General features: G+C 28.7%; 2 protein-coding genes across 2 annotated transcripts; one reads left to right on the top strand and one right to left on the bottom strand.

Annotated features, from left to right (window-relative positions):
* Nucleotides 1–4028: 4028 nt before the first annotated feature.
* Nucleotides 4029–8890, bottom strand: LOC130891413 (cyclin-dependent kinase 10). The gene is made up of 9 exons (XM_057796152.1): nt 8744–8890; nt 8575–8693; nt 8301–8373; nt 8068–8242; nt 7806–8008; nt 7046–7273; nt 6762–6980; nt 4303–4433; nt 4029–4193 (listed from the first exon to the last, which is right to left on the bottom strand). The coding sequence occupies exons 1-9, from the start codon at nt 8766–8768 to the stop codon at nt 4158–4160; spliced, it is 1209 nt and encodes a 402-aa protein (XP_057652135.1). The 5' UTR covers nt 8769–8890; the 3' UTR covers nt 4029–4157.
* A 217-nt stretch (nt 8891–9107) lies between these two features.
* LOC130892090 (protein TFG-like) lies at nt 9108–13370 on the top strand. The gene is made up of 6 exons (XM_057797324.1): nt 9108–9265; nt 9316–9511; nt 10092–10331; nt 10386–10544; nt 10619–10805; nt 10857–13370. Exons 2-6 carry the CDS (start codon nt 9322–9324, stop codon nt 11062–11064), a joined length of 984 nt encoding a protein of 327 aa, XP_057653307.1. The 5' UTR covers nt 9108–9265; nt 9316–9321; the 3' UTR covers nt 11065–13370.
* The last annotated feature ends 1073 nt before the right edge of the window (nt 13371–14443 follow it).

Genomic DNA, 14443 nt, shown 5'->3' on the forward strand with positions numbered 1-14443 from the left:
TTCCTTTGCAATTTTGTCATAAACGAATTCCTTTAACAAAATATAACTCCTTGCAGTTTCTAGCAATTGTTGAACATTATAATTTTCGTGGAAATATATATCATGTTCACAAGAAAAGTCTTGTATTTAAAACAAAATAAATTCTATTTATTCACAATAGGGCACTTGCATGATTTGGGAAAAAAACAGTTTTGGAAAGTTTATATACAACTTTTATTACATATTTTTTTAATTCTTTGATCAATATTTGTTTGAAAAAAATTATTGAAAATTCAAAAATTTTGTAGGTAGTTTAAACATTTCAGTAAGGTCTCCTTATTGCGTGGTTTAAAATAAACACTCAACATATGTTACAAAGTAAATACGACAGTTATTCCCTCGGTTATTTTAAAATAAGCGTTATTATTAAACTTTGATTAATCTGAAATATGGAAGGTATATAATTCGTCTTTTTTGCCAGAATGTAAAAAACCACGACTAAAACACCTGATAAAGTTTTTTTATGATGCCAAGAAATTCTAATTTACAACAAAAATTTGAAAGTGTTGGTCGTTTTGAGGATCCTGTGAGATGTAATTATTTTTGTTGTCAGTATCATTTTAATGTGAATGAGATTCAAATTTACTTTATTTTAATATAGTATATGTAATAATGTAAAAACATAACCTATAAAAGGTTTATTCACTTTATTTTTATATATACGAATTTTTTTAATTCATACATAATGGATAAATACAAACTGTTTTATAACAGCACACGCTACGTTGCCGGTAACGATAACCTCGTGATCATCAAGCAGACAACTGCTCAATGTTTTTATTAAGCCTATGACGTCACAACTGAAAACCAATGAGAATCGTTTTCTTATGTATTAGATATTATTTTTCAACTTTTATATAAATATTTCACTATATGACATTATTTCATATCAAGAACTTATAAAATAAACAAAAAATTACTTTTTAATCAATGAAAGTACCCTATTGTCTGTGCTGTGTAAAACCAGCTGCAATTTGATCAATTAGGAATCTATAGTATCTTAGATTTTAATCGGTTCTCCTGGTTTAAAAATGGGGTATATAAGTTGTCAAGCTGTAATTATTTTTGTATAATTATTTTTTAAATTCTGTATATTCTATAAGAGTGATTTCAATAAAAAATACATTTATTTTGTCAAGTTTTAATTTCGCATTTATATAATAATTTGTTACTATTATTATGCATTTTTTTTATATTAATCAATGTAAATTATACCGTAATTTTTCTAGGGACTGTATTTTGAATTCTACTCGACCTTTGTCAAGGCACAAATTAATAGAATAATTAATTTACATTATAAACGCAAAAATAACAATAACTAACTGTAATAATTTCTAAAAAAGTAAACATGTGGTATTTTTACGAAATGCTGCTACTACTACTCTCATGTGTTTTCATGAATTTGGATTTTTTATTTTAAATCGAATAAACTTTATCAAATATCAGTCGTCTACTTATTAGTATATATAGAGTATTAATCTTTTATAAAGTTTCGAACTACTTTAATAAATTGGAAAATGGATGCTCAAAAAAATGTTCAGAGAAATAAATATGAGGAAAAGGTTTTGGATGCCTTGTTCACAAATCACGCAAAAAAACAAAATTCTGGTATGTTGTTAATTTGTCTTGATTTTAGGTTCCATTTCATGGAAAATCAGTATAAACTGGAAACTATGAAAAAAGTCCTGAAATCGAGACAAATCATCGTGAAAAAGGGGAGGTTTCAGTATTTCTTCTCGGTGAGGGCACATGGGGGAAGGGAATCCGGAGGCAGACCCCTCAGAAGAAAATTGTGTTGATGATTTTGTTTCAGAGTATCTAAGTAAATAAATTTCAGTAAAGGATTTTTAGTTTCACATTATCTTAGTCAATATTCAAAAATTGTTTTGACTAACTGACTTACAGAAAAAAATGCAATTGCTATACTCAAATATATTTAAGAATATAAAGTTATAAGAATTTAAAAAACAACGTTAAAGTGTTAGAGATAGTTAAAGAGCTCCATGCCAGCGATATCATGGTGCGATTTCTTTGATCAGATGTTCGTATCAATATCAATGCTCCACCTTAAAATACACAGAGACGAAGTTTTGTCACATACACAGATTTATCACTAATAAAATTAGGCATAACAGAATCGTGGAAAAACTCATTCGAGATTCAATCATCGAAATATACCAGTTAAAAAAAATTCCCAGATTCTCGGGGAAAGGGAACGAGTTTATCTAAGCTTTTCAATAAAATACGAGGATGGTTCAAATATAAACCGGAATCTTTGAAACGAAAACATTTAGTCGTAAAATTGTCTGCACTGGATTTTATACTGGTCTATTATAAAGAGTAGAAAACAACCGAGAACGCGTAACCTCTCTTTTTAGTGTACTTATAGCCACGAGCGAGAAGGATGTACTAGTGTCTGTTGCGCAGCGCATCATTCATTTTTTGGTCAAAGATAATGTAAACTCAGCGGAAATTTATCGAAAATTAAGGTCGATCCACAGTCGATTCAGTGGAAAAAAAAATTTCGGCTGATGAAATTCTTTGTAACCTAAAGGGGGAAAAACGGTGCGTATTCAAACATGAACGGCAACGTGACAACTTGGGGTCCTTCATATTGTAAAGAGCTGATCGTTCCCGAACCAACTCAATGAGAAGTTCGGCGTCCATATTTCAACAATGAGGTACACACAGAAAATATTGCAAAGTGAATCGAGCAAACACGGATATGTATGGATAGACCTTTACTCCGGCAATTCGGGGATGAGTACCTCTCCTAGACTCAAGTTAATGTGTGAGGTTCCACTTCCACTTCTGAGAAGTGGTGAATAATCGATTTATCGAAAATAATCGATCAATCCAAAATAATCGATTAATCGGAAATTATCGATTAATCAAAAATAATCAATTTTTGACTATTCGAAAATCGGAAATAAAGCTTCAAAAGAACGATTGTGGTTTGATTCCTACAAAAAACAAGGTAAAGAGCGAGTATACCATTAGGAACATACAGAAGACATTATGGTTTGATTCCCAATAAAAACAAACCAAATAATGAACCTACAGAAGATATTTGGAAGTAAGATTCTGATATTGAATTATGTTGAAATAATTATTCAGAAAATAAATTTTTTAATCTTTAAATTGATAATTATATTATTTGATTATTTTAACGATTGTACGAAAAATAATGTGTATGCTATAGCCGCCAAACTTTTTAACGACCTCAAGATTATCTTGCCTCAGCCTCAAGCGGTCTCGGCGATATTTGTCGATTATTTGTTTATTTTCAATTACATGATTATTTTCGATTAATCGATTAACGATTATTTTTAAAAATATATATCGATTAATCGATTATTTTGCCCACCCCTAGTGGTGACCATAAGAAGCGGCGCCCCAGAAGAAAATATATGATCAAATAATCTTACAAACTGATAATAAAAAACAAATTTGAAAATGATTTTCACAGCATTTAATTTTATTGTAGTCTTTCAGAAATTGAAATTGATTAAATCACCTGTGTCCCCCATTTGTCGCTAGTGGCACAAGAAATCTTGAAGTATACCTGTAAAAATGTTTTATTACGCGCGAGAAAACAATTCAAAAATATCTTTTCTTAATAGCATTAAAAAAATCCCAATGCCAAAGTGTCACATGATTTTTTTTTAAAATAAAGATCACATTTCCAAAAAACTAAAATTTTTATAACAGTAGTTACTAGTAATTTGCAAGGACCCCGTAAAAATTTTTTCCCTGGCGATGTTACGTTACCTAACTTACTACAAAAAAACTGCCGTATTTGATTAGATACTGCAAAATATTTACATCGGTAATAATTAATTTAATAAATAAACACGCATTTGATCCACCAAACAAACATTTTAATGCTATTTACATCTCAATACTTGGAAAATTTCGTTCATATGTTATAAAAATTGGGCATTTTATTATATCAAAAAAATCACATAGTCCAAAATGAAACAAATCAATGTTTAATATAAAACTTTAATTGATCCTATGAAGTAGGTTTGTATTAAAGAAAGAACATTTATTTTAGGAATCACACAAATAAAAAATCAAATTCTTACACATGAATAAAAAGTTCAATGTTGTTTACATCATTCAATTCTTCTCTTCTTTACAATGGAGCCCAACTAAAAACAAAAATAACCAATACATAAAAAAGAATAAATTATATAAAATTTGTCATTAGAACATATACTTTTAGAAGTATAAATAAAAATATTTCAATTGGTGACTCACCAAATCAGATATTGCTGGCAAATTATTTGTTTGATCACCAGCTCCAGTGTTGGTAGGTTCAGGTGCTGATTGTTTATTTCCTTTAATATTTCTATGTTGAGGAAAACTTGGCATCAACTTTGGGTCACAAGCTAAAAAATGCATTGAATTTTAATATACACACTATTCAATTTGCCTAGTTTTTGTATCTTTGTTTATGCTGAAACTAACCATTTTTTTTCAGTGTTCATAGGATTAATTAGGGAGGAAAATTAAAAAAAAGGATATTCATATTTCCATAAAAAAGCAATCGAATAATGGAAGAAATAAATAAAAAATAGCTAACCTGGAACTTTAATTCTACACCTTGAAAAGTAATAAAGAGAAGTAGATAAAGATAGAAATGTGAATTTGAAAAACATTTCAATCAATGAAATGAAAAACGCTTGGTATTTTCTAAAAATATAGATAATATCAAAGATAAAAATATGTGTATCTTATATACCCAAAACGTCAAGTTTTTCTTGCATTATTAATTAAAATTCTGATTCAAATTATAAATTCAAAATAGTATCCTATCAGCATAGATTCAGTTACCGACATTTCTCACATTAGCTACAATCACTGTGGTTGTCTCTTCCAACTCAGTATTAACTAGAAATTATTTTTTGAAAATATATTAAATGAGAAATCTTGGAAATAATAACTATTCAATAGGTGCAAACTAACTAATTTAAACTAGACATATGATGCTGATACCAGCAAGGGAGCACTACCATCTGAAGACATACATAATTAGGGTAAGTTAAAACAAAGTAACAAAGAATTTCAACAAGAGTTAGAACAAACAACAAATCAGTACCACTACAAGAAAAATTGTGACATTTGCGAAAATCATAATTATTTAATAGTAATATTGGAAATAATTGTATGAGTTCAAGAATTTTAACAAAAAACTAAATTAATACTAATATTATCAAATAAAGTGGGAAAGTGGAAACTATTATCTGGAGAATAGTATGAATAAACCAAAATTAGGTATAGATCTTCACAATGGATGACTCTATTAGACTCTCTGTCAAAATCTAATACCCTCTTTGTTAATCGATTTATTAGCAGATAAATTCATTCATTCATTCAGTCAATTCACTGATCAAAATCAGGCTATTCCTGTGTCTCTATGTCAATCAAATGGTTTTGTATAATTTGTTGTTTTCTTTCAAAATTTTTTGGATAGTATCGATCAGGTATCATTCTACCTATATGTGAGATTAAAATGTTTAAGTTCAATTGTAGCCTTTCTCATTTAAATAATTTTTATTATGTAATTACTTATTGGATTTGTTTTGTGAAGTTTGATGAAATAATGAAAATGTTGAATATATAGATTATTGGAAAATTATGGACAAAATTAATGATGAATATTCATAACTTCTCTATAATGAGAAATGGTTAGATTTTGTTATGTACACCAACAAAATAATGAAAAATATTTATTCACAGGAAAGGATAAGTTCAGAAGTGCTGTTACTTGCTGTAAAAATGCACATGCAATACATAAATTTAGAGCCAAAGCATTGGGACATTTTTTGGTAACAGAAAAATATGCGAATCAGATTGTTTGATCCACCATAGGCGTACAGTATGGAAATTATAATTATTTGATAGGACTCCTGTATAGAATTTTATTATTTAAATATTTTAAAGAAATGAAATAAATGAATACTAATATAATCAAATAAATTTTAAATGAAGGAGAGAAAGAAAACTTTTATTTGATCAGTTGTCTGAATAAACAAAAATTACAAATAGGTCTTTTCAAGAAAGACTCTATTAGTGACAACTGCCCTCCATAAGTCAGTGTATGCATAATTCAAATGTTTCAAACCAAACAAATTCACAGCTTTTGAAAGTCTATTTAGAATTTATATCTGAACTGTAGTTCATGGCAGACTATAATTAACTCTATTGTGATCATTTGCCAGTCAATGAAAAGGCCAATAGGAAGGAATATTTCGAAACATTTAGTTCTATTTATATATTAAGAATAGAAAGAACAAACAGATGAGTTTTATCAAAAATATTATTTTTGCTTTCCAAACTATTTACTTTCCAGAACTTTAAAAAAGGTACTTTTTTTAGGAAGAACAAATATGACTGGAACTGTTGACGATAATAATACTGAACACACTATTAGCTACCAGTACACCAACTCTCAAAATTACACTGTCTGAACTGTATTCCAAGAGCCACCTCTAATTGTATATGTGCAAGGCAATGAAAATCCATACTAATTAATAGATACATTAGATGCCAACTTTTCAAGATATAAATAGTTTAAGTGATTAAAACAATTTAATTATTTATTTTTCAATTTTAATTGTATAATATCCCACATCTATAAAGTGCATTATCCAATTATTTGAAAAATTATTGATTTTATGTGAGCAGTATAATTTCAATTTATAGTTTATACTTACGTTGTGGTGGCTCTTTGAAATAACTACTTTGTAAACATTCTTCTGCAGTAGCCCTCTTTCTTGGATCATACATGAATAAGAAATTGAGTAAACGTAAGCCAGCAGCAGACAACCAAGGAAACCTCTGTTTCAAATTGTTATATGGCTGTTGCTTCAAACTATAATTTTGCAGAGCCGGAAGCTGGCTAAAACCTGGCCAGATAGCATCAGATGGTGTACCTAAAACAAATATATCCAATTTTATTAGTTTAAAATTACAATATTAATTGGGAATTCCAACTTACCAAGTAAATCCACAATAAGTTCAAGCTGTTGAATTTCTGACCTTCCGGGTAGTAGAGGCTTGTGTCCAAGTAATTCTCCTAAAATACACCCAGCTGCCCACATGTCAACACTTGTAGTTTGTGTTGGGGCTTGCAACAATAGCTCTGGTGCTCTATACCAAAGAGTCACAACATGAGGTGTCATAGGTTTCAATGGAACTCCAAACCATCTAGCAAGTCCAAAATCAGCTAAAGATTGTAACAAATTATACTATTAACTATTATTCAGTTTAACATTTCACTTCAATAAAAGATCTTACATGGATTTTGCTGTACCTAACTTTTGAAGAGTCATACCTTCTTTTATATTTTGATAATCAGCAATTATTTTTTAACCCGATGGATCAAGCAAAGATTCTTTTTAATCTACTAAATTAAGAAAAAATTCATGATTGGAATTATGTTTTAACCTCTGGAAACATGAAATAATTTTTGATATGATATAATGATATGATATGATAAAATAATTTGATTATGTTTTTCTAACATATTATCTGTGAAATTTTCCAGTGAAGGTTTTGGCCACTGGTCAAATCTCAAAGATAACCTCTCATGACAATACCACCAAAGATTAAACTTTGCTAACTGACCTTGTAAAAGACAACATGTCATTAAATGACTTGGATTTTCAATATTTGGAATGTAATACCAGCTGTTGGGATTAGTTAATGTTTGAATTTCTGATATAGATGTGTTTACATACAAACATTAATCAACTTACCAATTTTTACACATCCTTTGTCAGTCATAAGTAAATTCGAAACTTTTAAATCCCTATGTACAACAAAATTATGATGTAAATATCTCAAGCCTCGCAATACTTGCAGCATAATACATTTAACTTGTGATTCAGTAAAAGGAGCTTGCATATTATCCAATAAAGATGCTAAATCTTGTTCACAGTATTCCATAACCAAAAAAATGCTAAAATGTGAAATATTTAAAGTGTTTCAGTCTATTTAAAATAAATAGTTATTTGAAACCTTTCTAAACTTCGGCCTACAACTACTTCCTTTAAATGCACAATATTCTCATGTTGGCAGTTCAATAATACTTGAATTTCTCTCAAACTACTAATAGGAATACCATCCCTCTCCAAATCCATTCTCACTTTTTTTAGTGCAACAATTTTGTCAGATTGTTGATCTTTTGCTCTATCTAAGAAAAAAAAAGGGTGGTAATGGCTATTATGGACCAAAAATCATATTATACTCACAAACAATACCATATGATCCTTCTCCAATTCTGTTCAATTTATCAAACTCAGAAACAAACCTACATCGTCCTAACTAAAAAACAATATGCATTATGTGAGGAAGTTAAAACTATTAGGTTGATATTAAATCAATATATTTGTAATTAAAAGATTTAGGAATCAGATAATATAACTGTTTTGATCCAAACTAAATGAACTTTTATCCGCGGGAAAACTGAAATGTCAAAAACATTTTTATGAAGACAAAAAAAATGTACAAAACCGAACGACTCACCAAATCGTTTTCGGGTATATTCATAAATTTCCCAGTTACAAACGACGTGAGAATGCCTTTTCTAATAACAGGAGCAGAGGGTTCAGCGCCATTCTCAATTTCCTTTGCTTTTTGAGGAGCTAAAATATCTAATATTATTTCAAGATACTAACAAACAGAAAAAACTTACATTTTCTCAAGACATCGGTGGCCATAGTGCAAATAAAAAAGTTGCTCAAATTAATTTCATGTGATTATCAAATAAAATCGATGCTTAAATTTGCTTATATTCTTAGGTTAACTAATCGTCAAGTTTGTTGTTAACAGTATCGCCAACAGAAGTTTGTTATTTATTGTGGATTTTTTAGGGACAGTTCAAAACAGTACATTTGAAGTACACAAATAATTTGATAGAGAAAGTAATGTAAGATTGGAGATAATTAACTCATAATTAATCATTTTTTAATAGGATATCTGAATTTAGTCAATAAATGAGATGAGAATTTTATATTGAATTGAGAATGGATTTGAAAAAGTGCCTAATAGTTTTTTTCGATTTGACAGCACCGGTATTTTGACAGCTCATAAAAAACTTTTGACGTTGCGGCTACATTTTGTGTTTTTGTCCATTTTTAATCGTTTCACTCACCTCCCGTTAATAAATTGTACACTTTTCATACTATTTTTGTAAATTAAACCATTTAATGAAATAGTGAGTAACTTATTTTTCATATGATAAATGCTGAAATATTGGATTTTTAGTTTAAGATGGAGATCAAAAGTGAGTTGGATTTAAGTGGTAAATTAATAATTAAGGTACAACTAGGAGATGATATTAGACGAATCCCAATCCACAACGAATCTTTAACGTACGACGAACTGGTTTTAATGATGCAAAGGGTTTTTAGGGGCAAATTATCCGCTAACGATGACATCACAATCAAATACAAAGATGAAGGTAGTTATGCAAATAATTAATTGGATTTACTATGTATATTCTTTGTTTGTCAGATAATTATGACGAAATCTATTCAATTAATATATTTTCCAGATGGAACATTTGATATATGTAATTGGAATATTTAATAAACACAACTGGGCCAAGATAATGAAGTGGTGACAAAAGAAAGAATAGAAATTGTACAATATATTTTATGTAAATTTTAATTATAGTGTTGATTTCAGATACATAAACTAAAAATGAAAATAGTTTCTAATCAATATTTATCATTGAAAATTATAATCAAATTATTTAAAGTTGATAAAAACATATTCAAACTATTTAAAAATATTCACCTTAAATGGAACAGTTGTTGGCGTTATAATAGACAATATTCAAATTTAGATTAATTTCCACTTTTTCTAAATAATTGTTAGAACAAATTGATGAAATATTAATGTTTACTGTCACTTTTTTTTCAATTTTTTCCTGTAGTATAGATGGTGATTTAGTATATTTACTTCTGCACAACTATGTTACAATGTCTTATTCTAGATTTATCTTTAAAAAAATTCTCACAAACTATAATTTATTTCAGACGGTGATCTAATAACAATATTTGAAAGTAATGATTTATCATTTGCAATACAATGCAGTCGTATTTTAAAATTACAAATTTTACTTAATTCTGATATGAAAAATGACTCTGGGAATGCTTTGTCATCTAATGAAGTAACTAATCTCAAGAAGCAGCTCCGAAATATAAGAGATCAAGTAAATAACCTGCTTGATACCATAGATATACAGGAAAACAAAACTGTCAATAGCGGGCATCAAGGTATAATTTTTCTGTATATGAGAGATATCCAAAATTAATATTTAAATATTACAGAAGGAGGTGAGACATCAAATATAGATCTGAATCAATCCAGTTCATCTTTAAACAAAGTTAACTCAAGTGAATTTGATCCACTTCAAGACAAAAATCAGAAAAATGGTACTGAAGATGTTAAAGATTCAAAACCATCTACTCCACAAATTAATAATGAAGGTGATTATTTCTTGCAATGTTCTAGTTGATTTTAAAAGGATACATACAATAATAACATGGGGTGTATTTTTCAGGATCTGGTAGTAGACCTCAGTCAGTATCAATGGCAACAACTCCAGGTCAGCAATCTGTTGTAACATCAGCAGCAAATCCACATGGAATGAGCGATTATTTTGCAAGATCATCGAGCGCTACTAATTTTCCAGGAATGCAGTACAGCTCTTTACCCTATCACCAACAATACAACTTTCAATCAACTGGGTAAGTTATAATAAATATTTCTGATGTTATGATAATTTTGTTTTATTCTAGACGCTATGTTCCTCAAGTAATGGATAGCTCCCAGGTTCCAAGCTCTAATGCTTATTCAAATCCACCACAAGGTAGCATCTCCTATCAACAACAACCACAATATGGTCATCCTCCAGTTGTATACCCTCCATCAGCTCAAGGCAACCCCTACTCAAAGGGTTTCACTCAACCATCCCCACAACACGGTTTCATGCCTCCACGTCAGTAGGCAACCCACTTATATTAAGACTATTTTAGACTAGTCTATGGAGCGAACTTAAATTCTGTTCAATTATCTGTTATCATTCTGTTTGAACTTTATAAATTAATGTTGAGTCATTGATTTAAAATTCAGATAATAATCAGATTAACTACCGAAAAAGATAATAAGTAGGATTGGGGATAAAAACTAATATTAATTTCATTTACAAAATACATTAATATTATGTGAAGAATGAATATAGATTTTAAGTATGAAAGTAAATATTACAGTTTTGAATAGCTTTCAACAGTTCATCTGAAATAGGTATAGACTGGTTTATTGATAAATAATGTTCTTCATATCCATTAGCATGAGATAATTGTAGTTCATTGTTATTTGAAATTAAAGCCAAAATCTTGCTCTAATAATGCCAACTCATCTTTCTGTTTGTCATACTAAATATTTCTCTATTTACCTTTGTTAGACACATCATAAATAGTTTCACAGAATAAACACTGAGGTGAGCCATAGTATATTGGTTTGGTTAATTTTGTCAGTATTAGTAATGATTAGATATTGTTATTTAAAAAAACTCAGCATCAGAACATCAAACGTTTTAGAAACCTTGTTGTTTTACCAATATATATTTTATTTAGATGCTGAAGTCCTCAAACAGATTGTTTTTCCACATTCTCTATCACAAAGATTAAACAGTTTATTTTTAAGCTGAATTTAAATGACATTGCCGGTTTGTATCATGAACTTTTCATAAGTTTAATTTTTCAGAATAAATACTAAATTCTTTTTATAAGTTTGAATATTGACAATACAATACTGTTTAATATAAGTACTGAAATGCGAGGCTGTTCAATTATTGTGAAGAAATGTAAATTTTAGTATAATTTACATTTATTAAATGGTTTCATTATTTCATTGTCTTCATCATCATTTACTTGAATCATGTAATTGTCTTAGGATCACTCTTTGTATTGCAAATAAACCAAAAATATCAAAATACTGAATAAATATAACATTACAAATTTGACCTTCTAATGATTCGATTATAAGGAACAAAGAAATAGATTTTGCATATCCAATTTTCGAAGCTTTTGATTATCCATAGTAATTCGTATGTTTTCTTGTGTTTGTTTCTGTTCCTTTAATTTGATATAAGATAGAACATCCATGAAACTGGAATAATTCCGAAACAAAGCAAAGGTGAGTTTTCTTACCTTATGCACTTTAAGGTCAATTATTCATACCATAGTTTAGTATCAGTTCTTTTAAAGCACTGGATTGAAAACAATTTAATTTGATTAGAACAATTTGTTCAAAATATATTTAATATATTCTAAACAGATATAGATAAATTGGCTTTGAAGAACCTTATTTGAAACATCAACGAAACCTAATTTGATCAATTCCCAAACACCAACAACCCAGCTGCTATACTCTCAATATTTTTAGTGGAGTATTGAAAATGGGTTTCTTGCCTTATGAACTTAAAGTCAAGTAATTGTACCACAGTGTAGTGTCAATTTTGTTTGAAACAGTCTATATTCGTTTAGTAGAACTTTTATGTATTTGTTAATTGCAAGTGTTCAAATTTAGAATTGTTGCAAAGTTGGGAGAACAATATTGATTTAAAGCCATTAAAAGACTGTAGTATCCATTCTTTTATAGCACTGGCTTGAAGACATTTTAATTTTATTTGATCAATTTATTTAAAATATATTTGATATATTCTACACAAATGTAGATAAATTGGCTTCGAAGTACCATACGTCAATGAAACCTAATTCAATCAATTCTGAAATACCAACATTGAAGGCTGCATTACTCTCAATTTTTTTAGTGGAATATTGAAAAAAAGGTTAGTTTTTTGCCTTAGTCAAGTAATTGTAACACAGTGTAGTATCCATTTGGTTTAAAACAGTTTATATTCGTTTAGTAGAACTTTTATGGATATGTTAATTGCTGGTGATCACATTTACCATTCTTGCAAAATTGGGAAACAATACGGATTTAAGGCCATTAAAACACGGATAAAATTTATATTCTAAAAATCACTTTTTTATTGGAACTTGTAATATTTTTGAATAAATTACTTGGAATTACTTGGACACAATTTGGGTTTGTTTGCACAGACTTTCTATTTATGACTAAAATTTATTTAAGAATTTTAAAAATTTTTAGTGGTCGTTTAAGAGGATTTGTATGTTAAAACTGATATTGATATTAAATGTTATTTTTAATCGTTTTATGTATGATTGCATTTTTACTATCTATTCTGATGAAGCTCTAGAATTTAAGCAATAAATAAATTAATATTTTTTGAAGAGTTTTTCTCCCCTAAGCTAAGCAAACTGTGGATATTATTTATTCAGTTTTGTGAAATAATTGATAATACAAAAATAATTCTCTGCTTTAGTTTTATCAGTGATTAAATATTTTTTTAATGTTGATGGGGATTTGGTCAACATATCTAGCAATAAAAGATATTTAGCAGCTTGATACAATTATTGTGTATCAGTTTGTTGTTTATTTATTATTTTGCGATTTCCCATTCTTCGGTTATAGTTTGCCTTGTTTCATATCTTTACAAATCTATTATTTTTTTTTGCAAAATAAATATCAAATTAATATTTTAAACTAATGTATGTTAAATAATTACAGATCGTTGCTTTAATCAAATATGTTAAAAAAAAAGTGTAACATCCAGAAAAAGATAAATCATATAATGTAAGTTTAGAAAATTTTTTTTTTCAAATTTAATAAAGAATATAATAGAATACTGTATTTGTTATAGTCTTTCCGAAGTGAGTTTAATTAGATATTTTCACCAGAAGCTTGATGATTATTCGAAGCTCCAAACCCTATCGACACAAAAAACTCAAAATATATAATATAATCATTTATGGTAGCTCTGCACCAAACATCACAGACAGCGATTCCTATTGTCGCCTTCATAAGACTTTCCAAGGGAGGACGATTGCTTGGTTTTCTCTGCATGCCACTAATATAATGACCAGTGAATGCCAAGTTTTAGAAATCTAAATAATTGAAATTGCAACAGCCCGAGGATGTCAACAGTATCGGTGACAGAAAGTCAATGTTGCGGATTTTAAACAAGCGTTACATAAAAATACAGGGGTGGTAGTTTCTTAACGTTGTGTTTTCGTTTCCAACACATTTTAACCTTTGTAGTAAAAAAAACTCTTCAAATAATCATTAATACATAAGGAAGATTTAAATCTCATATTGAATGAAAAGTATATTGATATGGACGTGTCTGTATTAAGGTTGACAACTAAGTACTTTCTGATTGCTTAACAGAGCGAACGTGTCAGAATTGTATGAAAATTCCATTCTGGAAATTTGTTCCTCAAAAATGAGCAGTCATAAT

Source organism: Diorhabda carinulata, chromosome 3, assembly GCF_026250575.1.
Source record: "Diorhabda carinulata isolate Delta chromosome 3, icDioCari1.1, whole genome shotgun sequence".
Classification (NCBI taxonomy): Eukaryota; Metazoa; Arthropoda; class Insecta; order Coleoptera; family Chrysomelidae; genus Diorhabda; species Diorhabda carinulata.